The 17,880-nt window shown below is 34.4% G+C and overlaps 2 protein-coding genes and 1 pseudogene across 3 annotated transcripts; 2 read left to right on the forward strand and 1 right to left on the reverse strand.

Moving 5' to 3' along the window:
* Positions 1-1,209: 1,209 nt before the first annotated feature.
* Positions 1,210-2,436, reverse strand: LOC146953061 (uncharacterized). The gene has a single exon (XM_085740823.1). It carries the CDS (start codon positions 2,434-2,436, stop codon positions 1,210-1,212), a length of 1,227 nt encoding a protein of 408 aa, XP_085596949.1.
* Positions 2,437-4,520: 2,084 nt separating this feature from the next.
* On the forward strand, positions 4,521-6,769 carry LOC146953062 (protein FAR-RED IMPAIRED RESPONSE 1-like; annotated as a pseudogene). Its single transcript, XR_015008015.1, has 2 exons — positions 4,521-6,377; positions 6,454-6,769. The product of XR_015008015.1 is annotated as a protein FAR-RED IMPAIRED RESPONSE 1-like (transcript).
* LOC146953063 (protein FAR1-RELATED SEQUENCE 12-like) lies at positions 4,696-5,016 on the forward strand. The gene has a single exon (XM_085740834.1). The coding sequence runs from the start codon at positions 4,696-4,698 to the stop codon at positions 5,014-5,016; it is 321 nt and encodes a 106-aa protein (XP_085596960.1).
* Positions 6,770-17,880: the final 11,111 nt, after the last annotated feature.

The following is a 17,880-nucleotide window of genomic DNA, read 5'->3' on the forward strand; positions in this document are numbered from 1 at the left end:
CCATACAGTCGGGCATGACGAAAATAAGTGTCTCTCTACATCCTTCTATGCAAATGTAACTCTTACCTACCTATAATTTCTTTTCTACATAAATTGTCCTTCGATTACAATTTTGCATTACCTGCCATACAAACACGGACACCTTCGATGAAATAATTTTATTCCAAATTTTTTATTATCAGAAACTCCTCATCAGCATCACTCTCGCCTTTAATAACATTATAAGTTGAACAACATTATCATGTTTCTAAAATTATAACTGCCTTTATCAGTTCAGGTCCCACACCCAAGTATTTTCAACTTTCTTCCTCATATCTGAGACGCTAGGCTCCTTACACAATGATAGGGAATAAAGCTGATCGATCCTCCTTTTTAAGGTGGCTCCACCAACCCATTCGTCGCTCCAAAAAAATGTGTCCTCACCTTCCCCCGGATTGAAAATCAATCATGACTATCTCTCAATCCCCTACTCCACTTTCTCAATCTCTTAACCAAAGAGACAAGTCTCTCATGTTACATTTAATTTTCTCAGCCTCTTCATCATACTCGCTTTTGAGAACCTTGTACCAGAGTCAATCTTTCTATGTTCTCAACCTCCATGAATTAAACACCCTAATGTTTTTTTACACCTAATCCCCTCATTTCCTTATCCTTAAAAACCTTGTCCCAATTTACCCAATTCACTCTCCTACTCTAATGATTCCTACCCCACAAAAATTGCTTTAAAAGAGATTCGAGTTTAGAAAAAATACCTGCCGGAGCTTTGAAGAAAGAAAGATAGAACACTAGCTAGTATGGAAGAAAGAGAAAAAAAAAACAAACTAAAATGTGCATGCATTCATGTTATGAAACAACACCCCAAATGCAATCGTAAACATATTTTTTTGCACCCAAAAACCTAAAAATATGTGCAACACCCAAATACTGATTAAAGACTATAACTTAAGTCATAAAAAGAACCAAGAGCATCAACTAGAAGAACCATAACAATCAACAAAAATAGCAACATTATCATTAAGCCAACAAAAACAAATATCATCTTTAGATTTAAAAAAATAGTTGTAAATCAAACTTCATGCCTATATTTTTGAGTCGTCAACCACATTTTGAGGGGGGAAATCCATAAAACATCTTCGAATTCAAAGCACAATATTTATAGGATGCTAGCAAACAATGCATCCTTGACACGAGAAGAGTTTCTTCTTTCTGTCACTCAAATAATGCTATTATCTTTCTTGAAGATGCCACTGATGCAACAACGTTAGCATACAGTACTTTATCACAACCCCTCAAATCGATCTCTTTCAGTTGTGTGCAATTTTCTACCACACTCTTCACTCCATTGTTTGTGACACCATAACAATTTTTCAGTAAAAGATGCAAAAGTCCACAACAATTCTTTGAGGTCACATAAAGTGTTTCATGATTAACTTGTGTAGATGACAAGTTCAACACCTCTAGCTTGGGGACTTGAAAATTAATTTCTAGTAGGTTTACTCTTGAATAAGATATGTTCAAATGTCTAATCTGACAACATCTTTTTAAAACTTGACAAATACCTACTTTGGATATGTGATAGCAATAGCTCAGATTGAGCAGCTGTAAATTGGGGAAAATTGAAGCAAACATTATGATACTTTTATCTCTTAACCATTTATTGTGACCCAAATCAAGAGACTTCAATTGAGGTCTTGCAACAATATCCTTCAAAAATTTAGAATTATCTATCTCTCCACTCATCCAATTACAGTGATATACGATGGTCTCTTCAAGAAGATTACAATTTTTGAACAAGTGGAAAAGCGATTGGTTGTTGAGGTAGCCCTGACCAGAGAGATTAATTTTGCGGAGTCTGAAAAGTGCTAACGAAAGAGTCTCTACCCCATGGAGAAAGCTATTGCAATTGATGATACAAAGTAAAGGGAAACATTTGGCAAGGAGGAACAAGTCATTACTATTGAAATCACGGATGTTCGAACAAATGAGAGATGTCAACGTTGTAATCTTTAAGGAGAAAGCTTGCAACCCAATTGCGGGAATGTAGGATTGACTTGAGAGATTGAGCGATGTGAGTTTCAATGGGAAACAAGAAACTTGAGACAGAAGCTCGTTGAGGTCACCTTTGTAGCACGTAAGGTCGAGGGAGGTGAGGTTGGTGAATCTTTGGAAGAGGCGAGAGGGAAGAGGAGAGGTTGAATCACGGCAGGGAGGCACAGCCAAAGAAAATAGGAGACCGTTGGTAACGGAGAGAAACTGTTTTGAGACAACAGAAAGAGACTTCAAGTAGAAATCATTATTGGCTTCGTTGTCGTCGATGAGGAATTTGAAGACGGATTCCCAACAATCATTAGATAAAGAAAAATCTGATGCTGCAGCAGCCATTGTGTTTCTTCTTCTTCTTCCTCTTCTTCTTCTTGAGTCACTGGACCTCGCCATTGTGAAGCAAGCGAGCTTCGTGGTGTTCGTCTTGCGATTTAACAACAGCAGTTTGGTCTGTTAGGGTTAGGGTTTCAAATAAGAAGGAAGGATGGTGGAGTAGTGGACCCGGGTCGAGCTAATATAGCCACATATCTCTACAGGCCTGGTTAGTATTAACATAGCAAAAACTTTCGAAAGTTGCTCTTTAGGCACCTATTATTTACTTAGAAGCACCTCGAAGCAAAGTTTAAGGATGTCAATCGATACCCTTGGTTACAGATAATATGATACCTGTTCCTGCTCCATTGGATAAATATGATACTAGTGCCCGTCCCGTACCCACGTGGATACCCACTATGCGGGTACCCGCGGGTAGTGAGATATCCAAGGATACATATGGATTTTTGAATTTATTTATTTTGTGGTACAAATAATAACTTTTTTTAATTACCAAAAAAATTCAACTTTTAAACATCCATACATAACCCATTCAATTCATAAATCATACATAATCCATTCAAAATTTCATAAATCATACATAATCCATATGATATGTTTTATGATATGAATGAAGTGGAAACGGTGAACTTAATAAGATGAATTAAAAAAATTAAAAATAAAAATAGGTTATTAATGAGGAATCTTAGTTGGACGGTAAAATTTCCTTCAATAAGGTAACAACTTTAAGTAATAAGATAAGATATATAAGGATATTTTAGTAATTTACTTATTTTATTATCGAGTACAATCAAATCTGTGTCCGTATACATATAATAAGAGGTGTCAGATACCCGTTTATTATACCACGAGTGATGGATTGTACCCACGAGTGACCGTGGGCATGGATATTTTTGTCACCCCTAACGTAAACTATTGTTTGCAAAAATTGTAGTTAGGAGTAACTCAGAATTGGGCACTACTTGCACAAATAGTCAACCACATTATTAATTTTTTTTTGAAACATAGTCAACCACATTATTATTTTATTTTGACAAAGTCAACCACATTATTATTATTATTGTTATTCCTTAAAAAAAATTATTATTATTGTTATTGTTAGAGTTTGATATGTTTTTGGACCTTATAAATATTTCAACATTTTGTTTTATCCCTAAATTTTTTTCCTGACTTTTAATCTCTGCTTTTAAGTCAAATCATGCGTATCATTTGAAATTTTGAATTTTTTCCGCATTAAAGTTTGGTACGTTGTAAAACTGTCTATTGTAAAAGTGTAATTTATTTTAACAATGGATTAATTAAATATGAATTTTTATGTTTTTGACATTTAAAAACTTATATTTAATCCATTTTAATTTTTTATAACAATGGATCTAAAATAATTATGTTTTTCCTTATCTACTAGTACTGGCTCTAAGATTGAGCATTCCATTCAGATCATGGTAGTTCTTTCAGAGTCCGTGTATGCTCCATTTACCATCAGCTCCATTTACCCCATTTAGGGTCTTGGATGGATGACACGTGGCACAAATGAATTCAATGGTTCAGATTAGAAATAAACAAAACATCAGTTTTTTTAATTAAAAAAAAAACAGAGAGAAACATGCGCTTCTCTTCTCTTCTTGTCGTACGTGAACCTTACTCACTCTCTTTTCAGCTTCCCTCAGAATCTCTTCATCTCCCCTCTCATCAGCGCCAACAACCACCGATTGTGCCCCTGTTCATCTCAATCGCCGCCGTTCATTCATCACCCAATAACAAGATCCTCCTCTCCACTCCATATGCATTGTCCCCTCTTCTGGTAACCATTGTTGCCGTCGTCATTTCAAATCTGACAATCGCCGTCGTTTCAAACAGTGGTATGTGAATCTTATATTGCTACTATTGATTTGTGCATTATTTGGTTTTTGAATCATATATGGTCTGAGCTCTATTTGGTTTGTGGATTGCTGCTATGAATAGCTTTTTTGAATCATTTACTGGTTTTTGCACCATTTACTGGTTTGTGCATTACAATCGCTATTTTTGAATCATTTACTGGTTTGTGCATTACAATCACTTTTTTTTTGAATCATTTACTGGTTTTTGCATTACAATTGCTTTTTTTGAATCATTTACTGGTTTTTGCATCGCTGCTATTGCTATTTCTGCTATTCCTACTATTCTTATTCATGTGCTATCTAATTTATATGATGAAATTTCTTGTATGTATTTCTTTAAACCGTTTGTTGTTTTCAACATTTCTTTAAAGTTTATTCTTTTCTTATTGCTCATCACAATCTCTGACACCAAGACTATGTACGTACTTTCTCAGAAAACATGGATTCATCGTCAATTCCAGATTGTGTCGATAAATGGGTGAACAATATTCATGAACAAAATGTTCATCATGAGAAAGAAGGTATTGCCAATAGTGGACCTCACTTGGGAATGAAGTTTGAATCTGAGGCGGCGACATATGAATTTTATAATGATTACAGTAAAAGAATTGGATTTGGTATTCGTCGAGAATATGGAAATAAAAGCAGAATAGATGGAGTTTTGACTTCGAGAAGATTCACATGCTTCAAAGAGGGTACGCTAGTTGTTGACAAAAGACGTCAACCGACGGCGGAGTCTAGAGCAGAAACAAGAACATGATGCACAGCGCGTATGGTTATCTCACTTGATCGAAAGATAGGGAAATATAAGGTTGTTGACTTTGAAGCTCAACATAACCACCTTCTTATTCCACCTGAGTATGTTCATATGATTCGCTCCCATCGACACATATCTAAGGCACAAGCATCAAAAATTGTCTTGGGAGATGAATCTGGCTTAAGACCAAGAGATTTGCATCAATATATATCTAAGCAAGCTGGTGGGGTAGAGATTGTCGGTTTTACAAGCCAAGACCTTAAGAATTTGCTTAAAACCAAAAGGAAGCAATCACTAAAGTATGGTGAAGTGAGTGCCTTGATGACATATTTCAAACAAGAAAGTGAAAATCCCCCATTCTTTTATGATTTTCAAATGGATGTTGATGAGCTAATAACAAATATATTTTGGGCGGATGCACAGATGATTAATGATTATGGATACTTTGGTGATATCATCACTTTTGACACCACTTACAAGACAAATAAGGATTATCGACCTTTGGGTGTATTTGTTGGACTTAATAATCATAGGCAAACAGTCATTTTTGGGGCAACATTGTTATATGATGAAACAATTCCTTCTTTTCAGTGGTTATTTGAAACTTTTCTGAAAGCAATGGGTGGAGAAAAGCCTAAAACCATTCTAACAGATCAAGATGCAGCAATGGCTAAAACTATTTCTTTAGTTATGCCAAAAACATTTCATGGATTGTGCACTTGGCATATAAGACAGAACGCTCTTAAGCATGTGAACCATCTATAGAAAAAGTTTCTTGTGATTGTCGAAAATTTGAGACACATGGCATCTTATGTAGTCATGCTTTGAAAGTTTTAGATGTCATGAACATTAAGTTAATTCCCGAACACTACAGACTAAAACGATGGACAAGACAGGCAAGGTTGGGAAATAATCAAGGTTGGAGTGGGAGGCATGTTGAATTAGACCAAAAAGCCCATTTCATGAAGCGGTACAATGAGTTATGTCCTCAGCTGCTTAAATTGACCAATAGAGCTTCAGAATCTCATGAAACTTACACATTTTTGTCCAAAGTTTATGAAGAGTCCAACAAAATAGTTAACGATATGTTGTCCAAAAAATATCCGGATGGAGAATCAAGTTGAATGGTTCATGTATCCATATCAATTGCGAATGATGAAGTCGACAACAACAAAGACACTGTTGGCGAGGCAAAAGGCATAAAGACGAAGGATTGTCCACGTAAGACTAAAAGACGTTATAAATCTTGGCTTGAAAAAGAAGCTAAAAAGGCAAAGATGCACTCAGAAAAAGAAGCTAAAAAGGCAAAGATGCACTCAGAAAAATTGAAAAAATCTCAAGATGGTTTAGTACAATTGTTACCGGTACGTATTTTTCTTTTATCAATTTGTTATATTTTGTTTTACCTATCATTTATTTAACTTTTCTTGTATTATGCAGCAATCAAGCAACACAATTCAAGCGACACAATCAAGCCAATTAAACAATGGAACTCAACATCAAGATACAATTCAAGCAACACAATCAAGCCAAGTTAACTCATTGTAATTTCACAGTTTTGATGTGTGTGTTAGGAGACTTGTAATGTTCAAGTATTCTTATATGTTTTTTATGAGACTTGTAATGTCCAAGTACTATGATGTGTTTGTTAGGAGACTTGTAATGTTCAAGTACTTTGATGTGTTTGTTAGGAGACTTGTCTGTTATGACAGTGATAGTGAGATAATGGTTTGACAATTTGCTACTGGTTTTTTGAATTATGACAATGAAAGTGAGATTATGCGTGTGTTTTGAATTATCACAAATTATGTTCAAGTACTTTTATCTTGTATGTTGCACAAATTTGAGAAAAGTGCAACATTTTTGTTTTGACAGACTTGTAATGAACATGTTATCAAGAATTATCAGATGCAGAACCTGTTCTGCTAGTTCTGTTTGTGGCTGGTGGCGTGTTTCTGCTATGGGCTTGCAGTGTTTAGGTGCCTGTGTGTTTTCTAGGTGCCTGGGTGTTTTGTTTTCTAGGCATTTCTTGACAGTGAGATATTCTTTTTGTTGTCTTGACAGAAGTGCAAATTTTATCTTAAATGCTTCAACTTATTGTTTTCAAATGTCATTGCAAATTGTTGAGTTTGAATGCTGGTGTTTCAATGTTTCAATGCTGGTGTTTCATTGCAAATTGTTGAGTTTGCAAATTTTATAATCATCATTTCAATTGAGACTCTTTTTATAATTAAGAACAACAGGCTTTTCCTTTGATCCTGGTTGGACGGGAAGTGTCAAGCGCTGCCTTGATGGATGCTTCTTGGCTGTTGAAAGTGAAATATACAAATGACGTTAATGAGTTATGAAATCCAATGAAGCATCAGACACACATACACATATAAAAAAGCATATTTTTTTTCGTTTGAGAGAGACATTAAAATGGAATAAGAAAAAAACCATAAAATAATAGGAATTGGATGAAATGAATTGAACTTGTATGTCAGCCATAGTTAATTTTAATTCTGCAATTCGATAAAAATTGGGTTAACTGTTATAAGCCAAGATGAAACTTTCATTCTAATATTCAATAACCAAACTTCAAGATCGTTTTATATTGTAAAAAAAATAATTATCATGATGATTTTAAAACAATGAACAATGAAATCCATGCCTTGAACATTCTCCAACCAATTACCAACTTGATGATTATAGGCCTTGGACATCAAGAAGCACGGCTTTTTATCATGGATACGGTGTTCTTCATCAAACACAGTTAAAAACCACTCTTTTCACGTTATTAACAAATTGAAATGGTCTAAAAATCATGCAGTTAGCAAATTGAAACCGTTGTCTGAAAAATAGATGACTCAGACTCAATTTTTGCGTTTTTAATCCTATTCACAAAGTCAGAATGAAAATTGTTGAATCTCGTCGGTGAAAAGGGGAGAGGGAGCGGTGACAGGAAGAGAGGAGATGCTGTGGTTGATCGACGGCGGCACCGGGAGGCATGGCGGAGGCGACGGCGGGAGGGAGGCATGGCGGTGAGGGGGATTGAAGAAGATGAACCGTTCACGTACGACAAGAAAAGAAGAGAAGCGCGTGTTTCTCTCTTTTGTTTTTTAATTAAAAAAACTGATGTTTTGTTTATTTCTAATCTGAACCATTGAATTCATTTGTGCCACGTGTCATCCATCCAAGACCCTAAATGGGGTAAATGGAGTTGATGGTAAATGGAGCATACCCAGACTCGTTTTTTCATTTTATTTTTATGGTAGTGGAGTATTAACTAGTGGTGTATTTGAACGAATATATCTACTACTTTAAATTTTAGTTTATACTTAAGGACATTTTTTTCTTTCTTGACTAAAGCATATATATAGGAACAATGTACTTTCTTGGTATTTACTCTATTTTTGCAATGGATGACCATCAACTACTTCTCAATGGGCCATTCCAAAATATATAAAAATAAAAATAAAACTACTCTTTGTAAAAAAAAAAAAAAAAACTACTCAAAAGGCTAGTAATTTACTATTTGTTTCGTATACTTATCGATTTTCAACATTAACTAGTTACAAACCCGTGCTTTGCACGGGTTCAATAACGTATTCAATAAAAAAAAATCGAAAGAGAGATGTTAAAACGACGGAACATTGTGATTCATCATAAAATATGTATAGGCTGATTAAGAGAGCATATAATCAGTTTATGAGATTAGGAATTGACATAATATTTAGGATGAAAACAATTGGAACCAATAAAGGAACCAATGATGTGTGAATTATGATTACATATTATCCAAAATTATAAAAAAGGGTGTTGTTGTTATAGAGTTACCAAAAAAGGATTGATACCCATATTTACATCAGATGAAATCAAGCAAAGAAGTAGCATCGGTGAGTGAAGATAATCTAGTCTAGGATTAGAGTTAAGGTGATCTGTTGAAAGTGCGGATCATGAACATCAAATATTTATTTGGGAACGACTTGAACGTGCATATTTTTAGGTGGCTTCTCTAGATCAAAAATTAGCTTATCACCTACCTCTAACATATGTTCTCGGAAAAATTTGAACCCATTGGCCGCCTAAGTATTTTTCGTAACTTGCTCTCTTTGCCGTTATCAAGCGACACTTATACCTTATTTGAGCTTGTTTGTCGATGAGTGTGATTGTTTTCCGTGTTCCTTTTAAAAATGTCATTGATATCTCATTTGAGAAGTGCTAGGTACAAACAAATTGCAGATAAATAAGAACCTTGCTGCATATGCAGTTGACCAAATCCATCTCTTTTAGAATAGAACCCGTGTAGGATCTCAAATCTAGTCATTGACTACAAAATGGAAGCAAAGAACTCAAGGTAAATAGATGATAAATGATAAAACTACGGAGTATTTTTTCCCACAGTGTTACATCAACTATATTCCCACTGCATAATGAAAGACATCTTTCAGGTCATACAAATTAGAAAAAAATACCTTTTATCTTTCAATACTATGTTCGTACATGGTTTCTTTCCGGTCCCAATTGGCGTTGTCTTGACAATCTCATGAAGAAGCCAGATGACTTCTTAAAAAAAAATTACATCTATAAGAACATTATAATCGGAGAAAACACATAAATAAATTAAAGCACATAACTATACCATATAAAACGTCAGTTTTGAATCTTCTATCTTGAATTTCCTTAAATGACTTAAAGCGAAATTCATGAGTAAGAACTTTAGTTAACTTGTCATACTTATGCATCTTTGTACCAGAACCAAAAACAACCTTAAAGGGATTAAATGCAATGTCATTATCAAACACATGACAATAAGACAAAGTACAAGTCTTGTTTTCCTCAATCAAAGCATTCCAATGCTCCAATTCTCTATATCAAGTTATTACATGAACTCGATCACCCTAAATCCGAGAAAGAAGCCAAAAAATATAAATAAATCAAAATGTGCACAAATAAGTAACATTGATAAATCATAAAGGAAATTATAACAAATCTTAACTAACTCATCTAACCTTTGCATCACAAATAATGAGCTTCATATGTTGATTCTCATTACTACCAGTCACAATCCAAGAATCCAGCACTCCAAATCCTATTTTCCAAATGTCCAAATCATTTTTGAGATCCTTAATGTAGTCATAATCCCTTGACATTGAAAGTCCTATATAGAAATACAATAATACATCATTTAATTTTATTCTCTTTGTTTATTCTGATATCGAAAGAAGCTAACATATTTCTATGTGATCAATTTTTGTATCATCAAATCAACCTGATCTTAAATGCACAAATTTATGTATCATCAATTTTTTGGACCTCAATGATATGAACAAAACAAATTTACACCAATCAACTTTCGTACGGCTCAATGATATAGGAAAGAATAAACTAAATATGAAAACTGTTACGGCTTTAGGATTACTCACAAAAACTAAAATAACTCACATGCATCAATTTTTTTTCAACTACGGTACCAGAAGCTAAAATAACAATTGTGTCAAAACCTTACCATGAGCTAAAATTCAATCATCATGACCTCTACTATACTCCACATAACAAAGGAAGATTTTTCTACAGCCATGCAACATAACAATTTCTGGTACATAATCCAATAACAATTGAAAAAAAAAACCTTAAAATGCAGAATCTTGAAAAAAGGAAGAAAACCACCTATGATGAAGGAAAAACTAAAACAATGTTGAAAAATGAACCCCTCAAGCCATAAAAAGCAGTCAACTCAAGTCATGTATGGTCTCAGAACCATGAAAAAAGGAAGAAAATGACCTCTTATGAAGAAGAAAGTGAAACAGTGTTCGCAGCTGAACTTAGATACCGTTTGACCAAGGTTTTTTAGGGTCTAAAAGTTACTTCAAAACAAAGTTAATATAAATGCCTTTAAGAAAGAAGATAAAGTTATTTGGTTTCTTTGTTTTTTTAGTTTTAAAGCTATTTTTAAGTTAAATGTTGTTTGGCAAAATAATGCACAAACTTTTTTTTTATAGTGTCCGGGGTTCGAACCTCGGACTTGACATATATTTATGCATTGTTCCTATCATTTGAGCTAAACTCACAAGGACAAAACTTTGAATTTTTTATGAATTAACATAATAAATAAAAAATGTTTAAAATATTTATTGAAAGCTAAAAATGTTAAAAATAAAAGATATTTATTTTTACAAATACTATATTTACTCAATAACGTTTATTTTGTGTAACATGAATACAAATTTGTATCATCATATAAATGACTTGTTAAGTATTTGAATAGGAGAAACAATTTAAGGAGCCTGGTATAATAACATAAATAATATCAAAATAGTTGGTTTTTTCTATTTCAATTATACTCTATAACAAATTTCGTTATAAGAATATCATATTTTTGGTGTCTTTCAAAAAGATAAGAATTTATATTATATGATATTATATTTGTTACATTGTTGGTGTCATGGAAACATATACGTTTAGTTTTTTTGAATAAGAAAAAGATATGCATAGTTTGTTACAATATAAAGGTGCAATATATATATATATATATATATATATATATATATATATATATATATAAAATAAGTATAATTTTTTTAGGCACCTAGACCTTTTTTGAAGAAAAGACATCTACAATTTTACTTTTAATTAAAATAAAAATTTTATAAAAATAATCATACGCATTATGCAACACCAAAAAAATTATACGCCGTAGTGTAATAAAAAAACAGACACACATAAAATATTACTCTAAATGCTAATATGTGTGTGTGTATATTTGCAAGGTTGAAGAAAGAAAATAAAAATGCTTGGTATCAATAAATGACAACGTGAATAAAAATATTTGTGAGGTTGTGATGATTAAACGATATTGAAATTAAATATATAAGTTATAAAAAGATAATAAATTTCCTTTGAGAAAAAAGTAATAAAATTAAATGGGACCTCCTTAAAAAAAATTAAATGGAACGGTTCCAAAAAAAATTAAATTGAAGAAAATAACATATTGAAATATAATATTAAAAAATAAAAGAAAAGGTTCCAAACGTGAATTGAAGAGAGATCTTGTGAAATAAATTGTCGAGAAGTAATTTTTTGAAGTAGCATTCAACAACTTTTGGTCAAAGCCCATTCCATTCAATTTTATGCATTAAAAAAAGTACATTTTTTAGTAAATACTTAATTGATATTGTATTTGGCCTAACTTCTCCTTAAAAATGTAGAGAAGTTGAAAAAAATCGGGTCAAACGGTATCTTAATCCCCCACAACGGCAGTGTAGAAGCAACTGAATTTGGGAGGAAAAAATTGGAAAATAATTAAAAATAAAAAATTTGGAAAATAGTTAAAAAAAATTAAAAATATAAAAATTTGAAAATAGTTAAAAAAAATCGGTGAGGTAAGACTCAACCAAGCAACACTAAAAAAATTATATGCATTAGCGTAACAAAAAAACAGACAGACGGACAGAAAATATTACTCTAAACGTTAATGTGTGTATGTATATATGTGCGAGGTTGAAGAAAGGAAATTAAAATATTTGGTATCATTAAATGACAGCGTGAATAAAAATATTTGTAGGGTTCTGATGATTAAACGATATTGAAATTAAATATATAAGTGATAAAAAGATAATAAAATTTCTTTGAAAAAAGATAATAAAATTAAATGGAACGGTTAAAAAAAAGTTAAATGGAAGAAAAAAAACATATTGAAATATAATATTAAAAATTAAAAGAAAAGGTTCCCAGCGTGAGTTGAAAAGAGGTGCTTGTGAAATAAATTGTCGAGAAGTAGTTTTTTAATGTAACATCCAACAACTTTTAGCCAAAGCTCATTCCATTCAATTTTATGCATTTAAAAAAATTACTTTTTTTAGTAAATACTTAATTGATACTGTGTTTGACCTAACTTCCCCTTAAAAATGTAGAGAAGTTGGAAAAAAGTCGGGTCAGACGATACCTTAATCTCCCACAACGGCAATGTAGAAACAACTGAATTTGGAAGAAAAAATTGAAAAATAGTTCAAAACATATAAATTGGAAAATAGTTAAAAATTATTAAAAATATAAAAATTATAAAATAATTAAAAAAATTGTGAGGGGCAAGATGGAAAATGCACCATATAATAGTGAGGTGGCACCACCATATCCCACCAATTAGGAAATTACAAAATTACGGTTAAAAAAATGTTAAATGGAAGAAAAAAAACATATTGAAGTATAATATTAAAAAATAAAAGAAAAGGTTCCCAGCGTGAGTTGAAAAGAGGTGCTTGTGAAATAAATTGTCGAGAAGTAGTTTTTTAAAGTAACATCCAACAACTTTTGGCCAAAGCTCATTCCATTCAATTTTATGCATTTAAAAAAATTACTTTTTTTAGTAAATACTTAATTGATACTGTGTTTAACCTAACTTCCCCTTAAAAATGTAGAGAAGTTGGAAGAAAGTTGGGTCAAACGATACCTTAATATCCCACAACGGCAATGTAGAACTGAATTTGGAAGAAAAAATTGAAAAATTATTCAAAACATATAAATTGGAAAATAGTTAAAAATTATTAAAAATATAAAAATTATAAAATAATTAAAAAAAATTGTGAGGGGCAAAATGGGAAATGCACCATATAATAGTGAGGTGGCACCACGATATCCCACCAATTAGGAAATTACAAAATTGCCCCTCTTAAGGGCAAAATGGGAATTTCATAGGGCATCTATTTTAATAGTTTGTTAGTAGATGGATTTTCAACATTAATGATATTTGCTTCTGCATAATAGGTTACTAGACAAAAAAAAATTGTGCTGAAGCTTCTGCATAATTTTTTTTTTTTTGGTCTAGTAACCTAGTGGGTAGAAACTCACACAAATTCTGCATAATAGGTTACTAGACAAAAAAATATTATCCACAAGCTTCTGCATAATATTTTTTTTTTTTGTCTAGTAAGGTCTAGTAACCTAGTGGGTAGAACTCACACAAATAATTGTGGAGAAGTGGGGTGTCTGGGGTTCGAACCCCAGCCCCTGCATAAATTATGCAATGTCTCTGCCAATTGAACTAAGCTCACGGGGACTGCATAATTAATTATAAACTAAAGATAAATGCTAAACTTTTCGAGAAAAATCATCCCAATAATATCACGATGCAATATGATTGGTTGGTTATTCAGCAATATCTGCCATGTTTTGTGCTAAATCAAAGGTTGAAGTGGTTTGCTATATAACATATGGAAAATGCTAGATATCAAGAATGAATTTTCTTGATGAATTCAAGAATGACATGGCAGAATAATCACCCTTAGATTTTAATCTTATTTATTAAAATTTCATAAAAAAAAATATATAACATCCACCACCCCATGATTTCCGGCCAGACTGAGATTTTATTGGCTAACATTAATTTCGGGACAATTTCTTGATAAAATCTTTCTTGATAAATAGCATTGCTCATAACATATATAATAATGCATTTTGGAATGATTTCGGGAACATACTGTTTGCTGTATATAGCAATGATGTAAACAAAAATGTTAAGAATGCTATCCCCGAGTTGGATGTCAAATTTATGGTAGATGATTTTTATTCTTCATCAATTATTTTGCAATTTTAGAATACTGTAGAGTTTCAGTCACATCTTGTAGTCTTCCATCAATGCTGCTATCAACTAGTAACTTGCAATCCTTCTCGATGGTAACTCTCACATCTTGTCCTTTGTTGATTGTCCTTTTTATGCTCTTTGCTTGTACCTCTCATTCCTTTGCTTTAATTAATTGCATTTTGTGTTGGAAATAAAATAGAAGTGCAAGTTCAATACTATTTACATTATTTGGGGTTTTTTCATGAGTTTTCTTGCAAAATAAGTTAATAAGTATCATGATTTATCCCTTATCCCTCAAAAAAAGCTTATCCTGCCACGCTGTCACCAGGGTCGTTCCTACAAAAATGGAGGCTCGGCTCTCAAATAAAAATAGGCCCCTAGTCAAAATAAAAACAATTTTTTTAAAAGAGCAAAAAAAATTATAATGTTTTTTATTTTATTTTTTGAGAGAATAATTATAATGTTTGTTGTTAGAGCTTATTGGAAGAAAATGAGATAGTATTTAGTAAACCTCAAATCCATAAAAATTAGGCAAAAAAGAGGCCCTATTATGCTGGAAAAAAAATTAAATGATAAAAAAAAAAAAATCAGCCCTCACAGGAGTTAAACCAGAGTACACAAGTTCAACATCTCTGTGATTTACCACTAGGGTCATGGCTTCCGTGTTGTAAGTTTTTCAATGCTATTGATATATATTAAAATCTTCGATTATTACTTTTCCCACCCTATGTCTTTCCTCGCGCGCCCTATTTTTTTTTACCAAAATACCCCTATTCCGGATTATATAATCCGAAGTTATTCCGGAATATTAAATCCGGATTTATACGACTATTTTGGCACTTCATCCACCCTGATGGATGATGATGCCAGTTATGAAAATATTGTTCCGGATTATATATTCCGAAAGAGATAGATTATTCCGGATTATATAATCCGAAACGTGTAAATCACCCCGTTGAAAGTCAACAAAAGGGGGGTGGTGAATGATGGTTCCGGATTACATAATCCGGAATGTACTAAACATGTCCGGATTATAAAATCTGGAATGCATCAGTACAGAGGCTGAAGCCATCTGTTTTGGCTGAGCCTCTGTTTTAGAGTTGATTCAGTCAATTTTTTTGGCCTTTGACCATACGCAAACCAACAAAGCAAACTATAACATTAAAATTAACAACACAATATAATTTTTAAACTTTAATAAAACATAATTACCCAAATGGTAGATAACATAATTATCCAAAATATTCAACCATTAAAATTACATAAAACACAATCACACCCGTACCACCTTCGCCTCTGCCACCACCCCTGCCACCATCAGTAGCTGCCCGATGACGGTAAACTTTTGCATCATGCACCTCTCAAGGCATCCTCCAAATGCTGCCATTCCTCACTCCCTTTCGGCACCAGACCGCTTCTCATCACAGCATAGATGTGGTCTCTGATGCGGTTCATCCTTCCGCTAAGCTGTAAGTACGCAAGGTCTCCATCATCTTGAGCAGCTTGGGCATCAAGGACCTCACACTTTGGTGGCCTCGGCACCGGTACCGGCATATCTGGAAGAATCATGCTTGGATGAGACACCTGGTAAAACCACTCGATGTATCCATCTGCTACCTCCACACCATGAACTGCAGTCTCTCCCAACTCCTAAGGTGTCAGCGCATAATCAAGTGCACGCTGAAAGCGGTTTGTGATCTCCGCCAAGTTAACATCAACAGGTGCACTCTGAACGGGATGTCTCGGTATGGTCTGAACAAACCCAAACTGACGAAGCACCCTCTCCGACAGATATCTCACCATGCGCTCTCTGCATCTCAGCCATCCAGAGTAAATGCTGACCCGCTCAAACTGACATGCCTGACGGTGCACAACATATGGGGCCATGACTACCCTCGTCAAATCCAGCTCATCTAGGTAGTTCCTGTAGTTGTCCACCGTGCCTAAACCCTGCAGTGGTAAAAAAATCATCGCGCGGGGATACTGATGCTCTACATATCCGTCCCAGACTTCCTTGCTTCCCATACCTGGGAAGTGATGAAACACCCAAGCCTGCACCAAAGACAACCACATATAAATATACAAACCATATACACTTACATTTAAAAAAATAAAACATAGTTCTTAATTTATACCTGCAACAAACGCAGGTATCCTGCCACCTGACTGTTGTTCCAACGTGCAGCATTGTTGAGCTCCTTATACAAGTGAGCTAGTGCTGCAGCTCCCCATGAAAAACCAGCACAAAGATCAAGGTCTCTGAAGTACTTCAGGTAGACAACATCCACAGCCCACTGGCTTTTGTCACTGAAGATCGTGATGCCCACCAAGTACAGCAAAGATATGCGGACAGCCTAGTCCCGCAACCTCCGCACCTCCTCGGTCACACCATACTCGGCCGCCAAATCCCTCTGCTCCTTCAAACGCTCCTTGAATATCGTCTCCAAGTAGCTAAATCTGCAATGTGCACCTTTGGTCTTCTCGACCTCTTTAAGAGCCCCACCCAGATCAGACCCCAAGTACTCCACCATCCATTCCACCGCCTCGTCCCGTGATATGGACCCGTGGGACAGGAGCATGCCGTCAATGGGGATATGCAGCAAAGATGCCACATCATCAAGTGTGACTATCATCTCCCCAAACAGAAGGTGGAAGCTGGAAGTCTCCTCGTGCTAACTCTCCACGAACGCACAAATCAGCCCATGGTCAATAATGGTGTAGCTGGTATCCTGGAGCCAACCAAGGCTTGTGGCATACAATCTGCTCTCCCACCACCGTGCAGCCATGATAGGTCTAGTGTCATCATCATGCATCGCTTCTATCTTCTTTCCGTTGTTGATGCATTTTAATTTTCCTCGCCACTGCAAATAATTCAAATTAATAAAGTGAGTATAAACTCATGGCCTCACAAACATATATATTTAACAATAAATAAATAAACCAGTCAGATATAACAATACATAAACAGGCAGTTTCAGATATAAAGTGAGTTTAACAGTACATACCACGCCATCAGCCGCCTTCCTGGCCACGTGCACATGGTACTTCCACAGCAGGTCAGTCTGGTGTGGGCCACCGGGATAGTCGTGTAGTGGCTCAGGGTCGACCACCTTCTTTTTTCGCCTTTGTCGTGGCTCGGCATCTTCCATTTCCTCGTCCATACCATGCAGCTCCTCCTCAAGCTCCTGCTCCTCCATACGCTGCAATTCCACATCAGCCTGCTCCTGCTCCTGCTCCATATACTGATGTTGCTCCTACTGAGGCTCGACATCAGGCTCGACATCAGCACGACGTCCTCTAGCACC

The sequence above is a fragment of the Medicago sativa genome, chromosome 1 (genome assembly GCF_051527215.1).
Source record: "Medicago sativa cultivar Bolivia chromosome 1, Bolivia_mono, whole genome shotgun sequence".
Lineage (NCBI taxonomy): Eukaryota > Viridiplantae > Streptophyta > Magnoliopsida > Fabales > Fabaceae > Medicago > Medicago sativa.

Coding starts and splice junctions, on each gene's coding strand:
- LOC146953063 (XM_085740834.1), top strand. CDS start 4,696: ATGGATTCATCGTCAATTCCAGATTGTGTCGATAAATGGGTGAACAAT.
- LOC146953061 (XM_085740823.1), bottom strand. CDS start 2,436: ATGGCGAGGTCCAGTGACTCAAGAAGAAGAAGAGGAAGAAGAAGAAGA.